The sequence below is a fragment of the Ceratotherium simum genome, chromosome 4 (genome assembly GCF_057802395.1).
Source record: "Ceratotherium simum simum isolate JZ-2026a chromosome 4, ASM5780239v1, whole genome shotgun sequence".
Taxonomy (NCBI): Eukaryota; Metazoa; Chordata; class Mammalia; order Perissodactyla; family Rhinocerotidae; genus Ceratotherium; species Ceratotherium simum.
Genome location: NC_141903.1, coordinates 84462496 through 84486698, shown reverse-complemented (window position 1 = coordinate 84486698; position 24203 = coordinate 84462496). Strand labels below are relative to the sequence as shown.

General features: G+C 39.8%; 1 protein-coding gene across 1 annotated transcript in view; it reads left to right on the top strand.

Moving 5' to 3' along the window:
- ATG10 (autophagy related 10) overlaps nucleotides 1-22821 on the top strand; it is a 213511-nt gene extending 190690 nt beyond the window's left edge. The window contains exons 6-8 of the mRNA XM_087430093.1: nucleotides 21199-21296; nucleotides 21959-22074; nucleotides 22387-22821. Coding sequence (XP_087286219.1) covers nucleotides 21199-21296; nucleotides 21959-22058 — 198 coding nt within the window. The 3' untranslated portion in view covers nucleotides 22059-22074; nucleotides 22387-22821. The remainder of the gene's footprint in view (nucleotides 1-21198; nucleotides 21297-21958; nucleotides 22075-22386) is intronic.
- The last annotated feature ends 1382 nt before the right edge of the window (nucleotides 22822-24203 follow it).

Below are 24203 nucleotides of genomic sequence, written 5' to 3'. Positions count from 1 at the left end.
GGGGGGGGGGGGGTTGAGATTATCTTTGAATATTTGGTAGGCGGGGACAGATAGGAAGGATTATTCCCGGTAGGGGTACCAGCACAGAGGAAACACGAGGTATCCTGGGAGTAGAGAGAAAACCTGATTAACAGGAGTGTAGAATACATGAAGAGCTTCTCAAACTAGGAATCGTGTGCTCTTGAGGATGTGCAGCAGTAGGTCAGGGCATGACAAGACTCAGGCTAACTATGGGTCTAGAATATGAGCAACAGAAGAACTTTTGCTGTCGTGTTCGCTGCTCTGTATTTAGGGCTTAGAATAGATCCTGGCCTGTGGTGGGTGTTCAGTGAAGCTGTGACTCTTATCTGTGGTTAGGGGTACTCTGATAGAAGATGGGGCTAGAAAAACAGTTTGATGCTAGCTTGCAGGGAAACTGAATAAAGGGCCACACAGTTCAAACTTTATTATATAGGTTTTGGTTTTTTACCTAAGAGTCCCAAATCCCCAGGCTTTAGGGTACATGTGAACTTCTTGAATCATAGGCAAGAACCTGTGTGCATTATGCACTATTCTAAGGTCCATAGCTCTTATTGGATATGAAAGGGATCAGTGCCCCCAAAAGGTAAGCTTCACTTAGTAAGCAGTGGGTAATAAGGGATGATTTTGAGTAAGAGAGTGACATAAAATTGGTATCTGGGGTGATGAATCAGGTATCCGTGCAGGCTGAGGGAGAGCGGCGAGACTGGTGCAAAGAAAACCAGGTCGGAGGCTGTGGCAGCTGGAGCGAAGGAGATGGTCCTGACAGCTGATTGTCTTCAAGGAGGCAGAGGAAAAGCGGGGTGTTCAAAGGAAAACTATGGTTTAGGGGATACTGACAAGATGTTTGTGGAGAAGATGGGGAAAGGGAAAGCGGTGAAGTTAGAATCCGTTTCCAAAGAAATCAATCAACATTTATTATTCAAGCCTCTTGAGTCTTCACTTCTTTGATGTAAGGCTTTCATGTAAGGACTCTGTTCCTGTCACAATGAGAACTTGACCCTCCTTGCAAGGACTGTTTGGAAAGATTGGGGTACCCCCCCATGTATTAAAAATAAGGACATCAGTGAACTGTAAACTTCAAACTTACATGAATGCCAAAATTCAACTAGTTTCTTTCAAACTTATTTGATTTCAAATTTATGGTTAAATTCATAGAAGTTGAGATTTCTTCAAATATTTTGAGTGCCTCTATTTTTGCGGGTGCTTAGTTGACCAATTGGATAATTAAACCCTTTCACTCTCTCAATGTCACACACTCCCAAGTCAAGAGATTTCAAATTCTATAGGTGTTTCAGAAATAGAGTCCCTGGGGCCAGCCCCGTGGCTTAGTGGTTGGGTATGCACGCTCCGCTACTGGCGGCCCAGGTTCGGATCCCGGGCGCACACTGACACACCGCTTCTCCGGCCACGCTGAGGCCGCGTCCCACATAGAGCAACTAGAAGGATGTGCAACTATGACATACAACTATCTACTGGGGCTTTGGGGAAAAAAAAAAAAAAGGAGGAGGATTGGCAATAGATGTTAGCTCAGAGCTGGTCTTCCTCAGCAAAAAGAGGAGGATTGGCATGGATGTTAGCTCAGGGCTGATCTTCCTCACAAAAAAAAAAAGAAAAAAGAAATAGAGTCCCTCATTGTCTCAGTGCAAATTAGTTTGGGTTAATCATATTTAATGAAAGAGAGAGGATATTAGAATCCTGAAAACAACGTATTTCAGCGGACCATACAATAAAAAAAAAAAAAAAAATCTTGTGCCTTCCCCTGAGGTATTACAAAGATTTGGGGACCATCTTCTTAGGGCAATGTTCACATTTGTCCTTGATCACCTGAGTCAGTAGGGAAAATGAACCTTCTGAGCTCTAACTTAACCCCATCCTACTCTTCATCTGGAAGGCAGAGGTCAAGAAGGGATTGTAGAAAGGAGACACTATCTTAAGAGGTAAAAGCACTTTGCCTGCCAGACAGAGTCCAAGTCAGTCTAGCTGGTACAAGTGGTCTCAAAACCAAAAAGGCCTTAGCCCCAAATTCTGACGGCGAATATAGCTGTGGCAGAGCCACCTGCCGGGGTCTCTCCTGCCCTGGCCTATGCTGAAGCCCTTTTCAGACAGCCTGGTGCCGCCTTTGCCCGCTACCACAGCAGCAGGTACTCTGTTAAGAAGCATCTCGGCGCCTGCGGGAGGATTGGATGGCTCTCTGGTGGTCTCTGGTGGTGAACATGATATACATTTCTAGAGGGAACAGCCGAGTACTTGACTTTATTAGAGCAAATGCACAAACAAACGTTTGAACAAATATGCTAAAATTGTCTAGTGGGAACCTAAGTTCGATACTAACCTCTAGCTATAACTCAGAAGGGTCATTCTGTTGTTTCTGTGTAATATAGAGGAGCATCTTAGAGTGAACTATCCATATAGTACTTGAACATTCTCATTTCTCTAATGGTTTTTCTAACAGGCGTTTCCCAAGATGTGACTGTGTGCATGTCTGTGGGTGTATATAATTGTGCTGTTAACTTTTTGATTACTAGCTTTCCATAGATCTGAAGATTAAACTTTTCCATTGTCCCAGTTATAAATGTCCATATTAGAAACTTACTATCTTGTAGCAGTAAGTGAATTGGACATGCTGAGTTGTTATATCAGAGAGAGGTGGTATGTGCCTCAACACATACATTTCCACACTGCATGCTACTAAGTACATGAGGGTTCTTTTTGCTTCTTTTCTTTTTAATTCTTGGTAGCGTGTGTATAATCAGTGACATAAACATCATCCATTAGTCAGTTCAGCCCTCCCTGAAGTATTAGGATTCTAAACAATCCTATTACCAAAGCATTATTTTCATACTTTATTAGAAGTCCTACGGCTCTAGCATTGCTATATTCAAACATGGCTTTATGCAATTAGGATTATAATGGAAGCTTTATTACAATGATATATAACTTGTATCATCCTAATAAAAGTTCCTGTACATAGCAATGCTTTAATAACGTTGTTTCTGTAACAGTGATCCTTAGCAATGGAGCTTCTCTCATGGCAACTTCATTATTAGGAAATGATTTCAGTAATAGAAATGCAAATAAAGATTTTGAGAGGAGCATTTTATGCATGGCTCTATTACTGACCTGCTATCTTTTCATGCATTACATCTAATTATAAACCTACCATGTAGATTATAGTTATGCTTATTACTATCCCGTTACATTTTAGCATTGTGTCCCTCCAAATTATTGAAATTGACTGCCATTTTAAAATAAAATTCAAGGGTTAAAATAATTTAAATTTTAATTAAATTTTGTTTCTAAAGCATTAAAAGTTTCACAAAACCTTCTCTAATTTTTATTCTATCAGAGATTGAATGGACCAATAGCATTCCAACTGGAGTACATGTACCCTTGGGTGTATATGAAGACTTCCCAAAGGATATTTGGGTATGGAGAGTTTTAAAGGAATTAATTTCTAGATCTTCTCCTTCCGTATGCACCGTCTCATAAAATCTCTCTGCCTGAAAAGGCACTTCTGGCTGAGATTTCCTTTCCCACCTCCCCTTTATGCCTTTCTCCCACTGTACAAAACAAAGGCATATCTCACCCCCATCCCATCCCTTACCGTGGCACAGTGCTCAAGTAGGACACCAAACAAAGGAGCAATTTGACAACTTTTTATTTAAGCATCCCCCCTAAGGCTCCAATCCATATTTTTTAGAGACAGGAAGTACAGGATAGTGGTTAAGTGTCTGGGCTCTGGAGCCAGAGTCTGTGTGTGGATCCAGGCTCTGCGACCTTGAGGAGTCAGGTAAGCTTTCTCAACCTTAGTTTCTGTATCTATAAAATGAGGGTAATAATAGCAGGGTATTGTGATGATTAAGTGGATTCATACACATATGAAAAAATATGACCTGTAATACATATTAAACGATGCTGTTAACTCATAATTTCCAAAAATATTTCACTGTATATGTTTATCAAATTTTGTAATATATTTGTTTTGTTTTGCTCTGCCACGTACTACTAACAATTATAATGACAACTCTATCAGACGTCTAAGTTAACACTTAGAGCAAAAGGGTCACAGGAAATTTTGGAAAATAAGCACCTTTCTCTCTGTATATTTTTCTGTACAAGAATATGATCAATAAAAAGCTTTTAAGCATAAAATATACATTAGAATAAAGTTCTTTGAGAGAAGCAGAATGGAGATATAAATTCAAGGAGAAAAATATAAAATATCTGATTGTTAACATATATTTAAAATGAATGACAGTGGGTATCACAACACTGTGGCATTTATTTTCAATTGAGTGCATTTAAGAGAGTGACGTAAAAGTATTATTTAAAGTTGTATGTAATGTAGAATGGTGTGTATTTAAAATTGTCAATATTTACAATACACTGGAAATTACATCCTTTGCAACTATTTAATGAAAAATTTTAGAGGTCTACGTATGTGCCTAGGGGTATGCAGATATATATTTTTAAAATGTAGGTGTGTGCAAGCAAAAAAGTTCAAAGACATTGGAATAAAATACTGATTTATATGTAAGTGAAAGTAGAGGTATAAAATTACCTTTATGTTTTTTGAGTAGTAGATATTAAGAATGAAACCTTCCTTATCAAGTTGGGGAACTAAGTGAAATTCTAGAATTCTGAGGTTCCCCTGGCAGAAAGTCAGTTTGACTCTGCGCAGACTAATCTGGCTGAATCTCTGCTTCCTGGAGAAGGTCTGTGCAGAGACAACACGTGTCCTCCTGAGTTGATTAGCCATGCCTGGGAGAGGGCCCTGCAGTTGAAGGGGGAGCTGGATCCGTCCTTTCCCCTGTTGGTGGAAGGAGCTCTCAGAGTAGATCCCTGCCCTGAGGCAGCAATGGAGAGGCCATCCTGCCCCTACGATGCTCTGAGAATTGTACTTCATGGTGGAAGAGGCAGCTGCAACTCCTACTGGAGGAGCACTAGCTGGGACAGGAAAGAATGAATGGGCCTCTCATGAGGAACATGCTAGAAATGGACTATTTTCTACGTAAAAAAATAAAAGGTGTTGAAGAAAATGTACATGCCCTCAGATGTGTTTACTGCCGATTATATGTATACCAGTTTGACACGCACAATTTTAGTTTTCATTTTTATTTCGTGCTATGCCTCAAGTCGAAAGTTTGGATGCCATTTTCTTACTGGCCAAGTTTCATGTCAGCATATCCATGGTTGTAACCGTAATGAATATACAATTTTATGTGCTGGTTTTTACACTTAACATTATTTTTCAGACCGTTGTCAAGGAAAGGAGAGCTTTTTAGAGGAGTGAGATTATAATACTATAGCCATATTGATACCAACTGGCGCAGAATCGGAGAGAGCATGCACTTCAGTTAATGTGATTTGTCATGGCCTGTTTTCATGGCTCTTCGAGACCCAGGTACCAGCTTGCTGAAGACACAGGTCCGGTAATGCAGGTCTGTTCTGAGAGATCGGAGTCGTGGCATACTGTTTCTGAAAAGTGGCTGATCCTGCCCCAGCCGATCTGGAGAAGCAGCATCCGGGGATATGATGTGTTTACAAGCATTCAAAAGAGTCACCCAACCCCACCCTGAGCCTTAACCCTGCTCCATATGTTCTCCTGCATCAAGTCAGTAATTCCCAAGAGTTGCATCCTGTGGCCAAGTTGAAAGTGGCATAAAGCCTAAGCTAGTTGCCTAGTCTTTATGGAGTCTGTGTGATGTTTCTGTGAAGTATTTCAAAGGAGGGTTTAATTCTAACATTGAGACAGTGTTACTTAAAACAGTGAGGGACTAGTTAAGCAGTTTGTGTTGGTGGCAATATAAATTAGTTTAATCTTTTTGAAGGGAAATGTGATAATATAGATCAACAGCCATATAAATATTCCCACTGTTTTTACTCCTTCCTGAAATTTTATTATAAGGAAATAATCTATCATCTGTATAATATATATACACATAATTTATAATAGCATAAAACTGGAAAATGATCTAAATGTCTAACAGTGAAATAATGGTAAAATCTGTTATGATCTATTAGCCAGATGGAATATTATGTAGCTAAAAGCCAAGTTATAAGGATTATACAAAATATAGGAAAGGATATATGAAATAATGTTAAGAGGTAAGAGGAAAAATTGCATCACAAAATTGTATATTTACTGTGTACATATCTGAAAGATAGAAAATGATATGTGGGTAAGTAGATATCGATAAAATTGGGAAGAAATCAGCCTTTATGAGAAAGGAAGAAAGAGCTCAAGAATGATCTAGTGTGAAGCAATCCTGAAATTTATTGACTGTGCTGCTCTGAAGGGCCGTGGGGAGAAAATATTGGTGAGCTCAGAGCTCAGCCTTGAATCAGGGCTCATTTCACGAGTTCATATGGAAAGCCTGGGTACCTCCTGGTTCCAGTTTTGTTTTTCGGTTTTAGCCTCTCTTTTTGGGGTCCTAGACTTTCTTGTCCAGAAAATACTGAACTAGATTCAAACTATAAAAATCAGTTCTTAAAATTCCAACAGAAGTTACTCTGGAGAAATATAAGAAATTGATTTGGTCAGGAAATCAGATTAGAATATACATTTCTTATCCTGACATTATTAAGTTGCTTACATTTTTAATAAAATGTCTTTAAAAATAAGAAACTGCCATTCTTGCCCATATGTATCAGTTTATTCTTCTCTCTAATATTTGTTTGCAAAATACCAAAATATAATTAGTCTGAAAAAAATCTATGATTATGTTTATAGAAGAGTATGATTTCTTAATTCTGCTGCCTGTTAGTAGCATTGTTTTTGTTACCTAGTTTCATATTATTAGTAGTCTAAAAAGTGGGAGAAATATCTAATAGTAGCCAAATTTTTATAGGTCAGAGCTTTACCTAACATTTTTCATTCTTAGAAAGGTCATAACAGATTTTGTAATGGGTTTATCACATCCTTAGGAATTTTCTTCATGGAGTCTCTCTTGAGAGATCTTCTAAAGAGAAAAACTAATTTTAACTTAAAGAAATCACTGGGAATCTGCTTCTGGGAATAAAAGGAATCTTTTTGTTATCAAAGTTGGGTAAGAAGCAGGAAGGAAATTCATGACTCTTAGGAGCTATAGATGTAAACTGGGGTGCTTTGATTAGAAATTTACATTGATTATATTTATCTACAGAGAAGCATTATGATATTTTTAAAAATGATCTTGAAGATTTTTCTGTATGTTTTTCTATTGCTTTAAAATTCTTTTTGGCACCATTCTAAAAAGTAATTATACTAACAGACTGCTATTTTATTTTGTGTTGCTCATAAAACATCTTCCTGTGTGATAGTTGCCAGACATTAATATCTGCTTATCAATAAATTAGGCTGCTTTGTGAATTTGTTCTTGAAAATCCTTGATTTTCTGATTGCTGATTCACAGTTCTATTACACCCAACACACCTAGCTCTAAAGTGGTGTCAGTGTTTCAGTGACTAGCTCAGAAATAGACTTACCAAAAATTGTCACCATTCTGTAAATGTAGTGAAAGGAATGAGAGAATTAATGCTTGAAATCACAAGCTCCCAATTGTTTTCTTTTAAGACAAAAATAGAATAAATGTAATGCCTGCCAGTTGTTTCAGGCTGAAGTGCTGCGTTTAGTCTTAGCAGGCTTGGCATTGGTAGGGAAACACTAAACTCTATTCCTGCATCTGGTTGTCAGTCTCAGCTCCATCGTTTCTGAGTGCCATGGCCTTGGAGAAGCCACCCCTCTGAGCGAGTCTCTACTAAATGAGTGGAGGCTGAATGAAGGTTCTTCTGTCTGGCCTTCCCAGCACTCAGGGGTTTGACTAGAGAGACAGAGAAACCAAGAGCATCCTCTGCCGACAGCACCACCGTCAGGTATTTTTAAAAAATGAATGTTTCTAGTAGAACAGAACATTTTAATAAAAACATTGATATGGTGCATAACAAGGCTTTTAAACAGAGACTTAGAGTCCTTTTTGTCTTCATTTAAAATCTGTTTTATTTTTCTTTCTGTGACGCTATATAAAATCGCATCAGTATACAAAATCATTCTGAGCCTCAGATTTTCTCATTTTCTCTGGATGAGAGCTTTGATTAGCTTTTTACAAGTTCTTCATTAGTAATCGGCTTGCTTTTTTGCTTTTGTTTTTGGCTGTTGTCTCTAATAAGTTTATGTTCTATCAAAGAATTCTTAGAGGATGGTCTGAAATATGCTACTCTGTGTTGTGTTACAGAATATTACAATTTAATATTCTTTATAAAATGCAACCAACAAGTGCTATTAGGGTTACATGTTCATTTCTCCTTTTTGATGCTGGTGGCTGGGGTGGGTTGTTCAGTCTTATCGTTGTGCCTGACCTAGTTGTGCAGCCGTTCCTGTTTAATTAATAGACATTTACATAAGCTCTTTTTCCCCCAGCAAGCTTTATAATGGTCTTGTTGGTTATCTCCTTTCACCCTGTGAAGTGTCAGCAGTGCTATTCCCATTTTGCATATCAAAATACAGAGAGTTTAAATTATGTACAACAAATTGATAACTGAATAAGTTTGAGAACTCAGAGTTCTGGCATATTAATGGTGTTGCTTAAAGCAACAACCCTTATAAACTCTATAAATATATTCAAACTCTGCTCTCTAATCCAGGAGTTGGAATTGGGCCTGTCAGCAGTCCAGGGAGGGAGCCCTTTGTAGATTTATGCAGGGGTGGGAGAACTACTTTCTGGCATCCCTCTGGAGCCACGAAAGGAAAGTTTTTGTTAGCAGAGGAGGTGATGTTTGAGAACTATTGCTGTGATGTCTGTAATTTTTAATAAAAGTTCTCAGAAGCCTGATGGCTTCTGTGCAGCATATGAATTTGAAGAACTGTCTTATTTTTTTTTTTAATTCACCTCCCCAAACACCATTAGCATTTTATTTCTAATTAGCTGGACCCAAAATGTCAACAGGTACAGCTAGAGTGAAGCATAGCTTCGTTTGGCTCCCTCTGCCCCTCCCAGAAACAAGGAGAAACTTGTGGACCTTTCTGGGTACTTGGGTGAGATCTTCATTTCTTTCCCACATATTTTTTTCTTAAATATTCTCTCACTGTCTTTCTGTCTATATCCTCACACACTTATAAAGGATAGAAATCTGTCCTGGGTTATTTCTTTTTTCCCAGTCTTTTTTCACAACTGTAATCGAGGATTGCTCGCACTTCTTTTTTTTTTTTTTTTACGATTTTATTTATTTATTTTTTCCCCCCAAAGCCCCAGTAGATAGTTGTGTGTCATAGCTGCACATCCTTCTAGTTGCTGTATGTGGGACGCGGCCTCAGCATGGCCGGAGAAGCAGCACGTCGGTGCAAGCCCGGGATCCGAACCCGGGTCGCCAGCAGTGGAGCGCGCTCACTTAACCACCAAGCCACGGGGCCGGCCCAAGGATTGCTCACACTTCTAACCTCGCTTTGTCTCGTACAGGTGTTGGTTACTTCCAGAGAATACTTTGGATCTAACAGGGATTGCCTCAGTCATTTAACAGCACCACTAACAAAACAAAATTCGGTGTTTTTTCTTTTCCAAATTTACAAAACTTCTCAGTCTTACTTAAAAGATGGAAGTCTGTGTCTCTCACTTAACTCCCTTCCCATTAAACTTGGAGTAGCCTCTTTCTGTCTTAAATTCTACTGCCACACCCTCCCTTCCCCCGCCCCAAGTTCTGCTCATCCTTTAAGGTCTGGACCAGATTAAATACCACATCTTCAGGAAGTATGCCCCCTCCCCCACCAACAGAAGTGATCTCTCCTTTGTCTGAATTCCCCTATTCCTGGATTTGTACTTTTTGAGTGGACAGGTTTATAATTTGTTATATTATAGTGATTTCTGTAACCCTTGAATTGCAGATGCCCTAACGGAGCAGGAGGAGAGGAGAGGAGATGTCATATTTCATTTGACTCACATCCTTCTCCACTCATGAAACTATATACCCTGTGTACAATCTGGTGTTGCCAACCATAAGACACTCAACACAGCATTACAGACACTGCACAATTATAACAAGCCTTAGACCTGCAGAGTGAAAATCGTAGCTGAGTTCCAGGCATCCAGGATCTCACCATGAGTGTCGTTCCAGGAACAAGTGGTCTTTCCATCCATGGGGCCTCAGGCCTGGGCCACCTCTGCATCATGGTTTTCTTTCTTTTTTTTTTTTTGTGAGGAAGATCAGCCCTGAGCTAACATCCATGCTAATCCTCCTCTTTTTGCTGAGGAAGACTGGCTCTGAGCTAACATCTGTTGCCAATCCTCCTCCTTTTTTTTTTTCCCCAAAGCCCCAGTAGATAGTTGTATGTCATAGTTGCACATCCTTCTAGTTGCTGTATGTGGGACACGGCCTCAGCATGGCGGGAGAAGCGGTGCGTTGGTGCGCGCCCGGGATCCAAACCCAGGCCGCCAGTAGCGGAGCGCGCGCACTTTAACCGCTAAGCCACGGGACCAGCCCTATCATGGTTTTCTTTTAGTTTACTGGGGAGTTCCTCTCTGACCTCAGGCACTTACAGGCCTTCCTCAGGACACCTTCCATCTTACGTGGGGAACATCTCATTCTTTGCTAATGCCACTATGATCCCTACACAGTCTTCCCTGGGAGGGGATGCCTCCTCAAATGATGAAAACAAAATTCCTCCCACCGAGGGCATCTTTCTGCAAGCTCTTCTTGTTCCTGGTCACAAGTCAGGCCAGGCGAGATTACTGTTCCCCCTGGAGATCTGCTTTTCCATTTTCTTTAAAAATCCTAATGGAAGGGGGGTGAGTAGTGACAAACTTATTCACCTTTGGAACTTTCTTCCCTAGAGGTGCAATCCAGGACCTTTAGTGCTGGGGATGCAACTGGACTAGAAACTCCAGGAGTTGAGGTAATGGGATGCTAATATCTTCCTAGTACCTAAAACTAGAATGTAAACTCCATGAGACAGATTTTGTTTCTGTCTTGACTATGGTTACATCTCCAGTGCCTTAAACAGTGTTCCTGGTGCATAGAATGTACTCCATAAATGTTTGTTGAATAAATGAATGGGTGGATGGATGGATAGATGGATGAATGTCTAGCATGGAGTCTCACTCACAATAGGTATTCAGTGATGTTTATTGAATACATAAAAATATGTGAAGTGATAAACGAGTGAGTTAAGTAGAAAGGCATGAGTTTATTATATATTTTATTATGTATTATAGTTTTTGACTCTGCTTCTGAGTCTGGGTAACATACCTTAGGGGGATACAGTGGTGTGGCAGGGGTAGGCTAACTCACAGAATGAAAATATGCATCTCTGTGTATCAGTTTTTTCAATGGTATTATAGGGTATTATTTTTTATGTGGAAACCAATGAATAGATTTTAGAATATCTTGCATAATTGACATAAGTTTTTAAAGTAAATTACATGTGAAGAGTTACCCCTAACCCTCTCCTCAAACCCTCTCCTTTGCTCTTAGATATACTTTGGAGGAAATCTTGGAGAAAACAGTTATGTATTGAAGTTCTTATCTTATCTGGGGCCTCCTATAAATGTATAGGAGGTGCTGCCCCTGGTTTTATGCCGGGGAGAAAGAATGTTTCTGTCCCTACAGTGGCATAAGGGGCCACTGGTGCTTTCCACACAAATATTTCCCTTTATGGAACAGGCTGCATGCACCAATAACAATTTACTTTGGCACAGTAGGATGTCTTTGTCTATGCAGTAATCCCAAGAATATATATCGAGTGCCTATTGGGATGAAAGGCACTGTCCTGGATACTGAGATTAAAATAGTAATCAGAATACTTCCTCTACCCTCAAGGAATTAGACAATAGTAGAGGAAGACGCCTGTAAACAGTCAGTTACCTGTACAGAACCGTGTGGAATCGAGCAGTGGGTCTAGACATGGGGGGCAGAGGGGACACAGAGGGAGGGAACCTGATGCAGGTGGGGTAAAAGCTGAGGTCTGTGGGAGAGAAATGGGCATCAGCAGGTGAGGGAGGGAGGGAGGGTGTTGCAGGCACAGAGAACTGCATGTACAAAGGCCTAGAGGTAAAAAAAAAAAAAAAAAAACAGTGTGTTTGGGGCACAGCAAATAGTTTAATGGTAAACTATACATAAATATAGGTAAATATGTGACTTTCTAATTCTGAATGGGATTTTTTAAGCATAAAAGTGATAGAAGAAATAAAGGAGAAAAATTATAGATTTAATTATCTAATATCACATTCCATGTCTGAATCATCATGAACAAAATTTAAAGACAAATACCAATCTGGAAATAAAAAATATTTTGACTATTTCAGCAACTTCTATGAGAGCAAGGATTGTCTCTTTCTGTACCACTGTATTACTAACATTTAGTCCCCGGTGTATGGCTCACAATGATTGTTAAATGAAAAGAATCAGTGTCCTCAAAAGATATTATAGAGCTAATATAAATTCATAAGAAAACCAAACAAAATATATGGAGGGAAATAATGAAAATCAGTACAGAAAGCAGTAAAACAAATGACAAATATGCTTAGAGAAGATCAACTAAAGACACAGATGGCAGGCACTGGCATGTAGTGGGCACTCAATAAGTATCTGTTGAGGGACTAAAAAGCAACAGAAAACAGCAAACGTGTGTGGATGGAAAGACCTGAAAGGAAGCTCACCAAACGGAGATTAAACCTGTTGGGCAGTTTTAGACTACCCTGCTTTTATTCTTTGTTCTTTTCTGTATTTTTTGAACTTTCTGTATGTATTGCTCTTATAATTTTATGAGAATGCATTCATCTGGAATAAAAAGATAGATTTTTGAAGAGGTGGACTAGAGAGGATTGACGGCAGGGACTGTCCTGGACACCAACTCTGGTCAGCGAGGTGAGGACGTGCCGTGTCGCAGCGTGGACTTGGAGAAGCTCTGCCCCTCACTACATGGTAACCTGAAGCAGGACCTCTCGGAAGCTGTTCTCCACAGTGGCAGGAGTAAAGCCTTCCTCAAAGAGTCACTGGGATAGTGACCCCAGGCAGAGGTCTGGGTACAGTGCCTGATACTGGAGAGGCTCGAGGACCACTTTCCTTTCACTGTTAGAGGGGGCAGGATGAGGACGATACCCCTCTTCACTTCTCAGGAATGTGCCCAGAGTGGGAGGCAAATTTGATCAGTCTGGGATATGAAACTGGGTGAAAGCTTAATATGTGAAATTACATTTGTGCCCTCCTGGAGAGCCAAGAAAATTAAGAAATGAACCAAGTAACTTGTCATATTTATTAGATGTAAGAATGAAGGTGCAGTATTATCATTTCCTTGTGATAGTCATATCTAATAGTTCTGAAATCAATTCACACTACTCATGTCAGACTTATTTTATGAGACATTTAACCATTGCTAAATTAAATTTCATAAGAGAATGTGCCTATATAACTCCTCTGGAGTTACAGAGATAGAAATCTGACCCATCATTTCTGTTTTCACGGAAAACCATTTAGCAGAACTTTGTTCCAGTGGAAGTGTTTATTGCGTTGTAAGCCTAACACAGTTCATTGGCTGCATGCATTTCCACATTGACATTTTTCTCAGTGCAGATTTGCATCAGTTCATTAGTACTGACAGCAGATGGTAGCACTTTCACACAAATTTACCTTCTGAATTGATCTAAGAAATGTCACTAAAAAGATCCTGACAGTTTTGATGTTCTTCCATTTCTGAAAATGGTATGTTAAATAAATAAGGTGTAGGATTTTAGATGTTTTTTGAGCTCCAGCACATAATTCCTAAACCAACTAAAGATGCTTTCATCTCTGATTCTGGCTGTCTGAAGGAGAAAGTATAAAATACAGATAATATTTCCTGATAGCATAAGCCTTAAAAAAAATCCCCATTGCAGAAAAATGGCTTTTGGAGAATATTATCCAGATTGATTGTCTACACTGATCAAATACCTCAAATTATTTGTAAATGCTCTACCTTACTTTGTCTGAATATGAACTGTTTGGCTTGCAGCATCAGCTGATTGAATGTGACTAAAATATTGTATTGGCTCAGGTCACAAGGATAACTTTGAATTCTGTCACTTCTGCAGAATAGATTTCCATAAGATTAACCACATTTTTGAATTACAGATCCTTTGTTTTTAGTTAGGGTTAGATCATTATAAAGTTATCAGACAGAAAGACTTAAATGTTTGCTAAGTGAATGAATGAGAGAATATGTGAATTCTAATCACATCGGGCACACTTTATATTTTCTACATTATGTAGCCATTATTCTTAATAACTCCATACCTTGTATTCAGTAGTCATATGTATTTAGAGACAAGGATTTGAGTATTTTTATTGTTGTTGTTGTTGTTGTTGTTGTTAGGAAGATTAGCACTGAGCTAACACCTATTGCCAATCCTCCTCTTTTTTGCTGAGGAAGATTGGCCCTGGGCTAACATCTGTGCCCATCTTCCTCTACTTTATATGTGGGATGCCTGCCACAGTGTGGCTTGATGAGCGGTGTGTATGTCTGCACCTAGGATCCGAACCTGTGAACCCCAGGCTGCCAAAGCAGAACTTGTGAACTTAACCACTATGCCACCAGGCCGGTCTCTATTTTGAGTATTTTTAAAATTAATTTTCCATCAGTATTTGAAAAGTGATTAATGATTTGGTTAATAGACCACACTAAGAGAAGCTGACACATTTGAGAAAGCATTGGGTGTTGACCATATACAATTTAACCATGTAATTAATTATGGATGCTTTTGACACATTGCTAGAAGCATGGTCACGATTAACACACACTTAAAGGATTTATTTAACAAGAAGGAGCTCTTGGGTTTTCAATGCTCTCAAAAACCACACCTGTACTAACGTTCTAACTATAGGAACTCAAGTTAATTCTGATTTAATTTAGCTAAAATATAGCAACTTCAATATATTTCCATTCCCCCTTTCCTTCATGCTATTATAGTCATGTATATTACATCTATATGTTTTATAAATACAACACCACAGTATTATAATTTGTGCTTATGTAATCTTCTGTCTACTAAAGTAATTAAGAGAAGAAAAAATACTTAACAATCTTTTATATTTACCATTTATGATGCCTTTTATTTTTTCCTGTGAATTTGAGTTACCCTCTGGAATCATTTCCTGAAGGACTTCCTTTATACTCTTTTAGTATATTTTATAAGGCAGGTCTACTAGCAAGGAATTCTCTCAGTCTGTTTCCCTGGGAATGTATTTGTATTACCTTCATTTTTGAAGGATAGTCTTGCTGGATGTAGAATTCTTGGTTGACAGTTCTAGGGTTTTTCTCCATAACTTTGAATGTGTCACGTGCTGCCGTCTGGCCTGATGAGAAACCAGCCATTGTTGTACTGTTATTTCTCTTTAAGCAACGAGTCCTTTCTCTTGCTGCTTTTAAGATTTTCTGCTTGTCTTTGGCTTCCAGCCATTTGACTATGATGTGTCTAGCTGTGGATCTCTGTGTTTCTACCTAGGGTTTGTCAAGTTTCTTGTAGATTAAATGTTTTTGATTAAAGTTTAGAAGTTTTTAGCCAGTTTTCTTCAAATATTTCGCCTGCGCTTTCTCTGTCTCCTCTCCTTCTCAGACTCCTATTATGTGTATGCTGGAATGCTTGGTATTGTCCCATGGGTCTCTGAGGCTCTGTTCATTTTTCTTCATTTTTTTTCTCTTTCCTTCAGATCAAATAATTTCTATTAATATATCTTTAAGTCCACTAATTCTTTTTACTGCCATCTCATTTCTACGTTTGAACCCATCTAGTGAATTTTTTATTTCTGTACTGTACTTTTCAACTCTAGAATTTCCATTTGGTTCTTTTTATAGTTTAGTATTCCTTTATTGAGATTATCTATTTGCAGAGTTATTATCATAATTTTTCCCTTTTAACTCTTTAAACATGGTTTTAATTCTTTGAATGTATTTATAATAGCTGCTTTGAATTCTTTGTAAATCCAACACCCAGGCCCACTCAGAGTCAGTTTGTATTAAGGGGTTTTTTTTCTTAGTATATATCACACTTTTCTGTTTCTTTGCATGTCTCATAAATTTCTTTGAAAACTAGACATTTTAGATAATATATTTTAGCAATTCTGGGTTCCGATATTTTTCCCTGAGGATTGTATTTTTGTTGTTGTGTTGCCATTGTTTTTGTTTGTTTACTTTAGTAACCATCCTGGGCTTTATCTGCAGAATTTGTCTCCCCTGTAAATGTGGCTGCTGATGTCTCTGCTATTTTGTTTTTCATTCTTATTTTCATGTTTTAGCATGGCTCCCTTGGGGTCACCCAGCTATGTCTGCATAGCTTGCTGGTTAGCCAGTGATTGGACAGAGGTTGTGCTCAAACACCTCGAGCCCACAAGGCTTCCCTCCTTTGCCAATGGATGTTATGTGTGGGTTGGAAGCACATTCAAAGTTCAGATAACAATGAAGTCGGCATCTGCTTTTACTGTGCATCATGCCTTCTGTATCTGCCCTACACACACATGCGCATAGTTCCCAGTCAGCCAGGGATGCCTGGAGAACTTACCTAGCCCCTCCACAACTGTCTTGTTTCCAGAATCTCCCCATTAAATTTCTGGCTGGTCTGCTGCTTGCCTCAAGTGGGGCTGCAAGATCTGGCTAGCAGGGCTGCAATTTTTCCTTTCATTTAGTACCTGTTTTGCTATTTCTATTGCCAATGCCACAGGGCTGTAGTTTTTGCTGTCTGTTGGAAATCAAGTCAGCCCCACTGGCAGCACAGCTATTGGTTCTCATGGCCAGCTCCCTCTGGTGAAGCTTCCCTGGAGATGGAGCTGGGAGGGGATATGAGAGTGTTTCTAGGCAAGAAGGCTGCAGGCTCTCTGTGTCTAACTTGAAGTTCTAGCAGCTATTCATGAATTAAACACTTCTCACATTTTTTATTTGCCTGTGATTGATTTCCACAGTCCAGAAATGGTTGGTTTTTCACAGTTTTGCTCAGTTTTATACTTGTTCTTCGGGGAGAGGATTCGCTGACCTCTTCAGTCTGCTATAGCTGGAAGTCCACTCCTATTGTTATTTATTTATGAAACATTTCTTAAAAGATTGCACAAATATGCCTTATAATAATTCCTATTTAAGCTGATCAGCATATCATAGCTTGACTTTTAAAACCAAAAGCATCTTACCAAAACAATATAACTTTTATTTTAAAATCCAGTTTAAACTCTTGATTTTTAAAGACAGTCATTTCATTTTAATATATTCTGTCTAATTACATAGATTTAAGTTCTCAGTATAGTAAAGGATAAAGAATTTTAAGTTTTATTTTTTTTCAGGTGGCCAAGCTGTGTTAAAGAAATGTTTAAGCTGCACTAAAAGCTCTTCTAAGGCATGAAAGTCTCTATTATTTAAAAAGGTGTTCACATGAGCATTACCATGCATTTAATTTTGTTAGAACTTAATGCTTATATGACTTAATATGATTTAAATGCTAATATGACTGTTTTTATGTTGTTTGAAGGAAAATGGATGTTAAAATGTTGTAGATTACGGAAGTGTTTTGAAGTGCCTCGTCTTTTATTTTAATTTAAATTCATTTAAATTATTTTCCATTAATTTGTCCTAAATACCAATATATTGATTGTTCCACTTGCCATATATACCTAGACTTTTTCCTAACTCAGACTTCTCTTCTCTTTGATTATAATCAGTTGTCAAATGTTCCTAGACATTTAGATACTAGTCAGTGATGTTTTTAACATGCTGCATAACTTTATAGGAGCTTCCTGTTTTTAGATGTTGAACTTGGCCTTTATTATAGGGTATCATAGACCATATTCTGGATGTCTGAGTGCCTTTATCCTTGTCTGTTTTACATATCAATGGGTTGAATAATAATGGTGAACTAAGTGTCAGACACTGTTTTGAACACTTTTCTGGCATTTTCTTATTGAAGGACCATAATCGTTCTACGAAGTTGATGCTATCATTAGTCCCAGTTATCAGATCAGGAAACAAAGGCATAAAATGGTTAAGTGGTTTGCCCAAAAAGCTCACAGCTGCTAAGTAGTGGAGTAGGAAGTGACTCCAGTGTTAGTCGCAGAGCCCATGCCTGCTCTTATCCACTTGCTATATGGACTGTGCAAAAGATGACTTGTAGAAATCAAGTCCAAGTCTTTACTAAGCAGCATCAAATGAGCAGAGCTGCCTAGATCTGCTTAGAAAATGGTCCCCTGAACTTGAAGTGTGTCTGTATCTCTTGGATGTATGTTATACTCTGATTTGGTTGTTCTTTTGAGGTCTTGTAAAGGTTCGGCCTTACAGGCCATAAGCCTGTAAGGAAGAGGCAAGGTCTTGACTGTATGATGAAGCCATTCCTCATGACAGTCACCAACTCCTCGAGGAAACTGAACAGTGAGGGGTTAAGATTCTTGGGGGACACTCTTAGTGGTCGTTGTGAGTACTTCCATCCACACGTAGGCCAGGAAGGGAAGGCCCAACCAAGATCTCTTCCTGGTGTCCCACGCGACTCCGATGGGCTTGGGAGCCCCAGTACTACAACGGTCTGGATCTTTAAGAGCCCGTAGCTTTGTGTGTTTACTACCCTTTCAGTATTCCCAGACTTTTAGTAGAGTCTTGTTTGACTAGTCCCTTCTACCTCAGCTACGGGAAGCTTAGGCTCAAGTGTTTAAAGCTGGAGGAGTTTCCCCATGAGTGTGCAAGTGGCCAAATCTTCAAGGCACACCAAAGGGAGAACAACTCTTGGAGAAGAGGGGAGGCTGCAATCCTCTAAACAGTAATTATTTTAGTCCAGGATAATTCTAAAATTCTTTTGCATTTCCTATGAACGTTTCCTTGCTCATTTCCCTTTACAATCTTCTGCCTCCAACACTTTGTCCCAGACGTCTGCATCGTTGGTTTTTTCTTGCCATTCTGATCTACGTTTAAAGACCGCCTCTTCAGTAAGGGCTTCCCTTTCACCAAATTTAAATATCACCACAGTCCCTCCAGAATCATGTTACCCTGTTTTATTTCATTCATAGCACTTATTATTATCTGGATTGTCTTGTTTATTTATTTGTTCTGTGTGTTTATTGGCTGTCTCCTGCACTGGAATATAAGTTCCAGGGGATTGGGGACTTTGTTATCTTTGAGATAACAGTGATCTCTATGACTATATCCAGAACTGTTCCTGGCAGACACATAAGAGATGACCAATAGATATGAGTTGAATTAATAAGTATTAGTTTAAGGCAGGTGAGGGAAGCCAGAATCAAGTTGGACAGGAGGATGTGCTATAGGCCTGGCACATCTGGGCTGCGACTCCAGGGTCTGGTCAGGGATGGGAATGAGAGGTAGGGTGAGCTGGACAGAGGGAGCCCAGGCTCTGCTGTAAAATCAGGCCACTGGGCAGAAACATCTGGAGGTGACACTTGGGGAGACATACACCAACCCACACCCAGTGGATACCTCAGTCCTCACCACACACATACACCCCACGTCTCCACACCAGTGTCTCCAATACAAGTGGAATTGTCCCTCCCATTTCTTGTGAGTGGTGTGTGCATCTGCACGCAGACATGAATGCTTTGGGGTTGGAGGGTGGAGGCAGCAGGGACAACCACACATAATCTTCCCACACACAGCTCTGAGTTCAGCTTCTGCTTGGACTGGCTGAGAAGAGGAAAAGAAGCCAGGAGAAGAGGCTAGGCAGCCCCCAGTCCAAATCCAGCCTACAGGCTTGTTTGATTTGGCCCACACCATATTGAAAAAAAAAAAAAATCGTGCCAAGGTTTAAATTTAGGAAGTTTTACATAAAAATCTGGATTTGTAGATTATTTTGACAAATGGAAAGACCTGGCACACTGAACCTGCATTCCCACATGGCACAGTTGGCTGGAACAGAGTGGCAGGCACAGCCTTGGCTGGGTGCCCTCTCCAGTCTCACTGTTCCCATCACCTGCTGGTGTGTTTAACTGGCCTCACTCCTCCAGATCACCTGCCTGGCCTTCATAGGTATTGGCCTAGTTGGGCTGCTACAACAAAATACCACAGATTGGGTAGTTTATAAACAACAGAAATTTATGTCTCATAGTTCTGGAGGCTGGAAGTCTAAGATCAAGGTGCCAGCCTGTTCTCGTGAGGGCCCTCTTCCAGGTCACAGACTTCTCTTTGTCCTCACAGAGTGGAAAGGGACAAGCTAGCTCTCTGGAACCTCTTTTGTAAGGACCTGAATCTCATTTTTGAGGGCTCTAGCCTCATGACCTAATCACTTCCCAAAGGCACCACCTCCTAATACCATCACACTGGGCATTAGGATTTCAACATATGAATTTTCGGGGACATGAACATTCAGACCACAGCAGTATTTGAGTTTGCATCTCAAGCAACCTGGTTAATCCGCAGTGTAAACAATCGATAAATGTATTGTCAATAATTGCTTTTGTGTTGGTAGAATTTGTGCAGAGATCACTCATTACGTAGAGACCGTCTAGGGCTCCCATGGCTTGCCAAATGACGTCCACATCCCTAACCTGGCAGCAGTCTGATCTGTGTTTTATATCCTCTCATTCTCATACAGGCAGTAGAATTCCATCGTATGGGCTTTTCGCTTATAGAAAGAGCCCTACGAACTTAGGACAGACAGAAGGAGAGAAACAGAGAAAACTCAGACAGACAGACAGACAGAAGCAGAACAATTTAAATAATGGAGGCCATTCTCCCTCACCCTTTTCTACCCTCTGAACAAGTGCCCATTGGCACTGAATGCAGTTAGGCCTGAAACAATTAAGTTGACAAAATTCATGTAAAAAATGTGCAAATGATTTTGGTTCCCTTACCACTAACCAAGAGGCGAATGAAGTACATTGTTCAGATGGTGGTCAGGCTACTGGGCTTCACAGACATCCTTGAGGAAACACTGAAGAATAATTAGGCCAGAGAGGAACACTAGCTGACAAAGAGTAAGAGGGAATGGACAAAATTTATCGACAGTGTGTATTGTGTAAACAAACCATGTGCCCTCCGGTACTTGACGAGACCACTCTACGTGCATAACTGCTTGTTGCCAACTTCTCATGTTTGGATTATGAATTACATTTCAAACTGAAATCTCTCTGCATCTTAATTTAATAACTTGGCATTTAAAATAAAGCTTTATTTTAAAGGAGTAAACCAGATTATGTGTTTTAACTTTTTCAAAGTAACTCACACTGGCAATCCTGGGCTGACTCTGATTCTTACAGGAGCATCCCATACTCGGGCAGCCCTTTTGTGTACTTCATCCCTGCAAGACGGATGAGTTCATGACTCCTGTGCTAAAGAATTCTCGAAAAATCAATGGGTAAGAAGCACCATCAAGATACATTGGCTTTTACTCTTATTTTAAAAGTGTAAATCTTTTTATGTGACTCTGAAAGCTAAGCTAAAAAAGAAATATTTTCTGTAATAATAATAATGCCTAACATTTATTGATTTTTACTATGTGCCAGGCACTGTTCTAAGTATTTTAGATATATTAATGCATTAGATTTTTATAATACCGCTATGAGCTAAGTTCCATTATTTTACCCAGTTTACAGAGGAGGAAGCTAACGCACGGAGGCATGAAGTGACTCGGCCAAGGTCACACAGCTAGTTAAGTGGTGGAACTGGGATCAGAACCCAGGCATTTTTGCCTCAAAGCCATGTTCTGAACAGTGCACTCTGCTACCTTAGCAAACGCTGTACATTTTGAGTGTAAAGTTGGAATCATTGAGGGGAGCCAGGAGCCCCAATGCCTTGACTCCCCTTCAACTACCTTAGTGAGGGATCCTCACAATCTCTTTGGACCTTGAGTCCTTGTCAAGCAATGGGCCTGGCATTTGGAAGTGCTGGGATTCCAAGTGTTGGGCGCACATCTTTGAAGAAAGTCTCATTTCTTTTATTGTTGGTAACTGATTTTCTACCATTCCTCCAAACTACAATGGAAACATTAGAATTGCCTGTATTTTCATTGTTTCCCAGGAACGTCAACTATATCACGTCATGGCTGAGCGTTGTGGGGCCAGTTGTTGGGCTGAATCTACCTCTGAGTTATGCCAGAGCAGCCTCTCAGGGTGAATGAAACGTCCATCAACAAGGTAAAGAGAAAAGCCTACACTGCATGTTTTGCTCTTACAAAGATCCTGGTGTCCCAAAGATATGTTGTCCCTGCTGGCCCCACCATATATTGTCTGCTTTCATCTCTAGTAGGTTGAACGCTGACTTGTTTCTTAATTTTCCAAACAACCAGCACCCAATCATTTAGGAAGCTTTTTACTTTGCTGTAATAACACTCACCCAACTACAAGACTGGGTGGTTTTATTTTAGAACTGATATTCTTGAAATAAGTCTTTACTGCTCAGTTAACTTCCTTTTATCTCTTGGCTCTTGTTTTGTTCTTGTTCTTCAGACTCTCCTACTGAGCCAAAGAGCTTAGAAATTGCAGCATGAAGAACACTGAAGTTTACCAGGCCAACCCTGCTTTTAATAGGACCAATACTGTGGGAGATTTCAGCTCGCCAAGTTTTTGACATGGATTTTTTTTTCCCTTGGAAGCAAATGTGTGCAGCAACTGATATACTGTATGTTTAGAAGGAACACCTCCAAAGACACAAATCACTCTAAATAGCACAAAGTGAATCTAACTCGTAACAGAAATACTGGCATCATTAGGGCACTTCCAGGTCATTTTTTCATGTCTCTGAGACTTGTTTTCTTCATCTTTAATATGAGAATAACAAGCTACCTCATAGGGTTGCTGTGAGAACCAGGTGACATCATTAATGCTCAAGAAAATATTGTAAAGTATTATACAAATATTCATTAAATGCTCACCTTTCTTATATTTGATTATTATCCACCCAGTCTGTCAGTAAGTTTAATAGCCAGTAAAGTATTAAGATGAACCTAATCTTGAAGAATTTTTGGTTTTAGGTTGCTTGTTTTATTTTTCATTTTAACTTGCTAGGGGCTGAAACTAAGAGAAAAATGCCTTTGGCTTTTTTTTTTTGTTTTTTTTTTTGTGAGGAAGAGTAGCCCTGAGCTAACATCTGTTGTCAGTCTTCCTCTATGTGCTTGAAGAAGATTGTCCCTGAGCTAACATCTGTGCCAATCTTCCTCTATTTTCTGTATGTAGGAGGTCACCACAGCATGGCTTGCTGAGGGGTATATAGGTCCTCGCCCAGGATCCAGGCCCACAAAGCCCGGGCCACTGAAGCGGAGCATGCAAACCCAACCACTACACCATCCGGCCACCCCATCTTTGGCTTTGTAGAGCATCTAGATTCGTGTCTGTCAGGGAAGGATGCACTTGAGAATCACCGGAGCATCTTGTCCAGGGACAAATGCTGGCACCACCTTCTGAAACACTCCATCTGGGTGATTCTGTTGCACGTGCTCACGGAGAACCATCAGTGTGGCGTTTGTTTGCATTGTTTTGGTCTGTCAACGGGCCTTTTCCAATTCTATGTATAGATCCAGCAAGCTGGACTGACTTCCTAACTCTTGTCCGGGGAGGCACTGCCCCGAGACTCCGGAGAGTAAGGAAGTCCAGGAGGCAGTTGTTCGCGAGGCTGCCCAGGTGGGGGATTATCTGCGGCTGAATCGAAGAGGACTGACAGCACTTCCAGTCCATAGGCTAAGGGCGGACCTCTCACAGAGAGAGCGGAAGTAGAGAAAGGGTTAATTCAAACTGCTAGAAAAGCTAAAAGTAAAATTTAAAACGCTGAGCTGCACATCTTGCGAGGATGAGAGCCTGCTTACGTGCTTGCTGGGCATTTTGGTATTTACCACTTAACATCTTTTCAACTTCTGCAAGGGATTTTCCCCCACTCTCCCTAATGTAAACACGGATTCTCAGCAAGTCATTTCTCAAGCCGTGTCATTTCTGGGGAGAAAAAAAGTATAATAATGTGTCATCTGGATGATGTACTCGTCATAAAGGAAATATTAGTTATCCTTTGCTAACAGATGCTGAGATGACAGTTTGGGGACAGTGTGTAGTTTTTTTTTTAAAAAGTAAAAAAATTTTTTTTCTGATTGATGAAGACCTGAAAATTCATCCGTGGCAGAAAAAAGTTCTGAGGAGCTCCGGTAGGTGGTGGAGATCTACCTCCCCAGAGAGATCCCTCTCCCCAGGCAGCTCTGGTTTTTCTTTTTAGAATGTTTTTCACTTAAAAAAACTTTTAATTTTTAGTTTATAAAAATTTCCATTTTTAAGAATACAGT